A 7,790-nucleotide genomic window follows, 5' to 3' on the forward strand; every position below is an offset into this window, starting at 1 on the left:
TACTATGAGTTAATAAGAGATCATCCATCTGATGTGTAATTATAATAAGGATGACTGAGATTTTACCATGCGGGTAGTTTGTAGAAGCATGTGATGAATTAGTGGTCACTACAAATAACCACAGCTGTGCATTATGACAGCTGTTGTGACACCACTGCAGAACATCTCTGCAGCAGTCACTCACTTGCAGGTCTAATGATGGTAAAAATGGTAAATGGAGTGCATTTATATATCGCTTTTATCCAAAGCGCTTTACACTACACACTACGCTCATTCACCCGTTCACACACACATTCATACTAGTGGCAGAGGCTACCCTAAACGGTGCCACCTGCCACCATTGGGAATTCATTCACACACCGATGATAGCAACATCGGGAGCAATTTGGGGTTCAGTATCTTGCTCAAAGATACTTCGACACGTAGGCTGCCATGGTCAGGGATCGAACCACGATCATCCGATCAGTGGGTGACCAATCTACCAACTGAACCACAGCCGCCCCCATGAGTGGTGGAGCCTTACTTTCAATATGCAAATGGAGTTTGAGGGAATTTCTGCACCCATATATCTCTACCTGTGGATGAGGAAATGAGACTTGTGCATGTGCGCCCACTTCCACAATGTTTGAGATGTAGAATACCAAAATCTGGGGCACATGTGGCTTTATAAATCTGATTTAGAAAATGCATATTTCTGTCTCTATGCATCTGGCCCCAGGTGTAAAATAGATATTGTCAGAAGAACATCTCTTGGTACAGTATTTGTATACCATACCTCACTATGTGTGTCAATGTGTCTAATGTGAGGAAAAGCTGCCTGAACAAGAAGTGCAAAGTTCAAATTGTTTAGCAAGACTTAAATGTTCCACGCTTTTTTTAATGCTTAAAAGCTTACAATTTATGTACTGCATCACATGAAATACCTTCTGTTCTGAAATACTTGGGCTTTTAGTCATACGATCTGCCATTTATAATTATTGTTATTATAATGTCACCTGTTGGGGTTTTTGTAGATTAGTCAAGTGTCATTGTGTCATAAAGTGATCTTCAAATGTATTGTTTTGTTTAATTTCATAAAAAAGAGTAAAGCTGCGACTGGAGGACGTTTGGTGTGCTTGAAAAATCACAAATGATTAGTCTATTATTGAAATTGCCAATTATTTTTATTAAGATCCACTAATGGGAATATGACTGATTGTTTCAGTTACATAGTACCATTTAAAAAGGCTCATTGACTTATTTATACAGCCGATTGCTGTAGTTTAACTCGTGCAGGAGAAATAAATGCATTTGCTGCTAATGGAACTTCCTGGTGTGTGTGGTTCTTCCTGCCAGGGCCAGCGTAGAGAGAACCATACTGTAGGAACCAAAACAGTTCCACTCATGTCTGGGTCTGACCCTCATACTCCACACTATCCTGGGTTTGGAGACGTAGGAGTTTAAAATAAGAGAAAATGCCAGAATTCCTGTTACGGGTGTAACGTTAACATTAGTGGCTACTTGTGAATTCCAACTAGAGGTATATGATCATTTATATGTTGATTACATTTTGTATATTGTGATTTTTTTAAGTAACTAAAGGTTTTTTAAGTAACTAAAGGGTCATGGTACAGAATATTTGTATACCATATTTAATGGTATCGGATCGGTACTCGGTATCGACCGATACCCACAGAACAAGTATCGGAATCGGTATCGGGGGGAACATCTTTAACTACAGCATACAACTCGGTAAACTTGAACACTTACCATGCAAATGCTTTAAACCAAACTGCTTACATCTCCAGGCCATGTATCTAACACACACATGCAGTCTGACCTTGATAAGAACTGTTTGAGTTTGTGTAAGATGTGAACTTTTCCCAGCCAAACACAAGCAATTAGTAAACACAGAATAGCAGCCCAACCGCTGTGGATAAAGAATAAAGCACACTGTGGCGGGAACAACTTGCTCCCACTCTATCAAAGCAGAAACACTCTGAAATCTGAGGAGCAGACTCTCACTAACTTCACTGATTACCTGGAGTAACAGGGTGACCTGCCTGGCTGTGTGCTGATAAACATTAGGATGTATGTGAGTGTGTCAGAGGGCCTGAGAGCAGCACAGCTCCCCTATTGGCCCTCCAGTCAAGGCCAGGACTGTGTGCTGACTGCGGTCAACACAAAAAGAACAGCTGACGTGGCCCAACTGTTGACAGAACACAAAGGACAGGACTCCCTCTCAGCTGTGTGTTTGCATGAAGAGGAAGTGCTTTTAACCTAAAATATTTGCTTGATTTTAACCACAGAGATGAACCATGTCAGGGAAATTCAAACACAAATCTGTGTGCTTTGCCACTCAGGTGTTAAAGGGTCACACTAGGATGGAAAATCCAGAGAGACGAGCTCCCAGCCTCTGCTCCGCGCTGATAACTATTTATAGCCCCGTACAAACGATGAGTGAGCAAATATGATAATGATGTCATAGGTTAAAAAGACCTTACAGTCTTGCACTTGGATGAAATAAACAGAACCAGGTTATTGCTGTAGATGCAGCTTTCCAGAGCAAAAATATATTTTGTGAAGGCAGTATTTTCAGCAGCTGCAGCAGCAGCAGAACAGTGGCGTCACAACTTCCACTCAAACTATCTGTTCGACTGTAGAGCTAATCATTCACCGCAGGAGATGCTGCAATTTCATACTCACAAAGGCAGGGGGGCAGGAGGAGATGGAGGGAGTGGAGGGAACTATGGGTTGAATGGGTATACACTTCTCAATGGACAGTGTTCACAGAGCCTGTCCTGGGATTTAACTTTGGGGGTCAGGGACTTGGTGGCTCCTAAAGTACACCACTTTAATGCATTTCACTTCAAAATAGACAAAACTTTCTTACAGGGACCAGTCCCTGGACCACCCCTAGAGGTGAAAATCATATTTTTCCAATATCATGCAGCCCTAATTGCCTGCTTGTCTCTGTTTTAGATCATTTAGCATTTGAGCTCTAGTGTTGTGCAGACAAAATTACCAGAATGAGAAGTCACCTTTGGTTTTGAGAAATGATAAGAGGCATTTCATACACTGTAAACACTGTAAAAAAATGTCCGTAGATTTTCATACACTGTAAAAAAAAATGTCTGTAGATTTTACCGTGAAAAACTGCTTAACCATGACAGTAAAAGACCGTAAAAAAACAAAACAGTATTTTTTACATTTTCTTTTTGAAAAATAAATTACTCCACTGTAAAATACTCTGGCACCATGTGCGTAACAAAAAATATAATATAATATATATACAAGCCATGACTTTAATTTTTGCATTTATTTTCTGTAAAAATACTTTTTCTCACTGTTAAATGTACTAAACACCATATCTCTAACAGAAATATATTGTAATAATTAATGGTAAAATCTTTAATTTATGCGGCATTTATAAAGTATTTTCTTGTCAATTATATGGCAGAAGAGTGAAAAACTGATGGAAAAACTTTTGGCAATGGCAATCTTAAACATGAAATCAACAGTGCTAATATCATTTTACCATAATATTAGAAAAAGTTTCACCATATTTATTACGGTAAAGTTCTGGCAACCACAGCTGCGGGTTTTTTCCCCCGTAAAAACATGTCTTTTTTTTTTTTTCAATTGAAGTGAAAAATAATCAACAGCTTCAAGAACATAATCCTTAGATGCATCTCTAATCCCAATATATATTGATGTCTAGCCCTTACCCAGGATTGTGTGCTGCACATCTTGGTCCTGTATGGCTATCTCTTGGAACTCAAACATTTCAGCCATTCATTCATAACGTTTGTTATAGGCAATATGTTGAAAACACAAAGTAATTAGACGTTAGAAATATTCTTGGTGACCTAAAAAAAACAATGTCAGGTAGCTGAAAAGTAACAAAATGCAACATTTAATTTGATAGAAAATGGTCTTTTGAATTAAAATCAATACAACGTCAAATGAAAGATGGCCAAGGACGTCTACCTTGTTCAGCAACTGGGCTGTCAGCATTTGAAAGCTCAATATTGCTTCTATTATTGATTTTTCATTGTTTGTATTGACCTAACAGAAAATAGCCTTTTTCTGTCAGCATAACACAATCGTGTTTTGTTTTTAGCTTGCAGCAGCCTGGAGTAATTATTTCCACAGCTCGTAGATTTCCATGCCATCCAGTGACTTTGTCCTCTCAACATTCTTCCCATAGCAAAGTTTATGAGTGGCCATGTGACTGAATGTGTCTCCATTCTGGGCCATAACCATACAGTATGGCTGTGTGATATGATGATATCTGTTGTCGAAAGGAAATAAAATGTCTGTCGTGAATCTAGCTCTGGTCTACTCCGCTGCTAATGGTTCAGGTCCTGCTTACATCCAGGACCTTGTCAAACCCTACACCCCTGCCCGTCCTCTCCGCTCTGCATCAGCCAAACAGCTGGAGACTCCCACCCTGCATGGGTCAACTCGCCTCAAAACCTCTTCCAGACTTTTCTCTGTCCTGGCACCCAAATGGTGGAACAAGCTCCCTACCAACATCAGGACCTCAGACAGCCTGGACATCTTCCACCGCAGGCTGAAGACCTACCTCTTCAACAATACCTTGGTTAAGTCATGGTCACCTAAAATAAAAAAATAAAAATGCTCTTCTTCTTTTCTCTTCTCTTCTTCTTTAACGTAAAGCACTCCTGTAGCGATTACAGCTGGCTCTTAAAGTTCTGTACTTACTTGATACCTGTGGTCTAAGGCTAGTACCTTCAGGTTGAATGCACTTATTGTAAGTCGCTTTGGACAAAAGCGTCAGCTAAATGACATGTAATGTAATGTTGTGTATATATTTTCAAAAACAAATTTTTGGAAGGGTTGAAAAAGCAGCGACAGAACTGTGTTTGACAATGATTTAAGTTGTCATCCTGAAAAAGCTATTTCGCTAAAACTCTCATCCATATCCCCAAACAGGAGGCTACTTCTGTGGTTTGGATGAAGTTTGGCTATAAAATGTCGGAAACGGACCAAAAACTGTGACGTTTATTCAGATGACATTGTATAAATGATTTGACTCCTGTAAAATGCCTTCATCAGCTATTTTTGATTCATATTAAATGTTTCTGCCTCCCTTACATTACACAGGCCAGGTCTATATTTATTTATTTTTTCTCTCTCATTTAACTTCAAACCATTATGTTTAATTTGCAGTAAATGTCTTGACTAAATAAAAAAAAATACTCAGTTCATTTTATTACTATTGAACATAAACATACGCTTTGTGTGACTATTTATTTGTCGAATAACTAGAAACCATGCTGTATTGTGATATTCATCGTTATCAAGATATGAAATTATCCAATACTGGGATAGAGGATTCTGGCCTTATCACACAGCCCGACCCTACAGGACACAGATAAGCAGGATAAAGATTTAGAAGTATTAGGGCTGCATGTGTTTGGTCAACAAAATGTCAGAAAATAATGATGAAATGTCCTATATAGCAAATAAATGCATCTTGCTTAAATGGAATCAACAAAGACCCCTATTATTTAATTTGTTTAAACAAATCCTAAATGAAACTTTATGACTGGAACAACACATATGCCCTAAAGAATAAGGGGGGTGACTTCCGGAGGATATGGGGACCGCTTATGGACCTCTGACACTACCATAGCATAATAGGGTTTGGCACGCTTACATAACGTTCACAAAGGATGAACTGTGAACTGTGACCATGGACTGATTTGATTTAATTTGGTGTATTTTTTTTATTTTTGTTGTTTGTTTGTCTTTTCTATTCCTTTTTTTTCCTAGGTTGTCTGTTACATTACAAAAATTTTACAAAATAAATAAAAAGATAATTGAAAAGAAAAGAAAATATTGATGAATGACGATAAAAAGTCTCCATGGTGTCATCTGACCAACATTCTAAAACAGAAAATGATTCAACTAAAAGCAAGACTAAACTAAGAACATCAGCAATTCCTCTCATTGAAAGAAAGTGGAACAAGAGAATGTCTGATGAATGAGTAATGGTCCAGGATCAGGGCTGATCGATAAACTGTGATACACATGCTGCAATTTTATCTAATGGCTTCTCCTTCCCATGGCATGATGTATGACAAACTGACTGCAAGGTTTAACAAAATAAATGACATGAATCAGCAATGCTCAAACATCATGCATGTTTATCAGATAACAATGTACTGTATGCACAATACAAGTGACCTGCCAATGTGTCCAGCTGCTCTAAAGCAGTGCAAAAAAATTCCACAATGAGGAACCAACGTGATTTAAAAGCTGTATAATGATCTATTGACATGCTATAAAAGATAACTGCATTTTCTTGCTAGAATGACCACAGCCTGCATGGATACTTCCATTTATTAAAGCATTAACCTTAAATGTTTTGGCAGCCTTGGTGGAACATTTCTCAATCAATTCTGATAGTAGCACTGGGCAGCTCTCCAAAGCAACTACGTCGTTTCAAATTAAAAGGTCGTGAGGAAAATAAGTCAAAGTCAACGCTGCTGTACACACTATTACTGTACATCTCATCAATATGTCAAAAAAAAGACAGAATTGTCGCTCAGCAGGACCAAAGATGCGTAAACGTGTTTTCTCACAACGTTGGCGATTTCTACTCCTGACAGAATAAAAACAAAGTCACACCCACTGGTCCGCACTTTGACCACGATGTTCTCATACACTTCATAGAATAGAATATTCATGCGTTATCGTATTCTCCTCCAGAGAGCTCCGATCCATATTACGCAATGCTCGTGTAAAGAGTACAGCCTGTGTGTCAAACTGAAATAATCCCTGACGATGGAGAATTTACGCGTATAATTAAAAAACGCACCCATGACAAAGTGGCAGAGAAGTGTGCGTTTGATTTGGTTGCGTGGTTCCACCTGACAGAGATGACACGGATACACACACATCTCCCAGCAACACAAAGGAGAGATGTGAACGCTGACAGCGCCCAGCTCGAACAGACCATGTGGCACAGATTAACAACAAACTTACTTTTCCTGCATGACATTCTCCTTGATGGCTACCAGGGCGGAGTGGTTCCCCTGCTGGATTCTGCAGGTGGCCAGGTGCCGCTGGTGCTGATCCTTCAGACAGACGTTTTCCTTGCAAAGATCCGTCACCTGGAGTTCCAGCTCTTCAATCCGGACCCTCTGCTTCTCCAGCAGCCCTTGTTGGGTCTCAATGATTTTATTCAGCTCCTGTAGATACTCCGCCGCCTTGCTTGGGTTCTCTGGCGGGTTCTCCATCTCGTAAAAGCCCCGTTGCCCGTCCATTGAGGCGATATCCACACAAGCAGAAAAGCAGCCCTCTTCTCTTCCCTCACACTAACGCACGCTCAGTAGTAGTAAGACTGAGTGCTGTCACATCCACAGATCCTCCCTCGCTCCCACATAGCTGGTTGTCGTCAGTAGTGGCAGCTTTGCTGTAAGTTGGCCGTGTTTGGTACGCTGCTGTACGCCGCCGCGTCCACGAGCTCTGCACCGCAACAGCCTAACTAACCTCCAGTCAGCCGCTCCGTACATGGGAAAAGCGTTTAACTCTTTCAGGGCTGGGGTTCAGCGCTCCGACTGCGCGCTCCGACGCCTCTAATGGTTTGTGTGTTCTGGAAAGGAGAGGAACCCAGTTTGTTCTATGCGTAACTACTCAACAGGTAGGTCCAGGGTCTGTAGCGCCAGATTGCAGGTGCACACTCACCTCGGCGCAAACGTACATTACATTTATGTGTAGCGTCAGCTGTGTTTCCTCATGAGGTCTAGGCCTGCTGCTCCCCTCCCTCCACCAGCATG

At 40.4% G+C, this 7,790-nt stretch overlaps 1 protein-coding gene across 2 annotated transcripts in view; it reads right to left on the reverse strand.

Annotated features, from left to right (window-relative positions):
* iqsec1b (IQ motif and Sec7 domain ArfGEF 1b) overlaps window positions 1–7,491 on the reverse strand; it is a 294,136-nt gene extending 286,645 nt beyond the window's left edge. The window contains exon 1 of one of the 2 annotated variants that reach the window (XM_059329611.1): window positions 6,997–7,491. In XM_059329611.1, the coding sequence (XP_059185594.1) occupies window positions 6,997–7,277 (281 nt within the window). In that variant the 5' untranslated portion in view covers window positions 7,278–7,491. The remainder of the gene's footprint in view (window positions 1–6,996) is intronic. The other variant, XM_059329613.1, reaches the window with a different exon arrangement.
* Window positions 7,492–7,790: the final 299 nt, after the last annotated feature.

Source organism: Centropristis striata, chromosome 3 (genome assembly GCF_030273125.1).
Source record: "Centropristis striata isolate RG_2023a ecotype Rhode Island chromosome 3, C.striata_1.0, whole genome shotgun sequence".
Classification (NCBI taxonomy): domain Eukaryota; kingdom Metazoa; phylum Chordata; class Actinopteri; order Perciformes; family Serranidae; genus Centropristis; species Centropristis striata.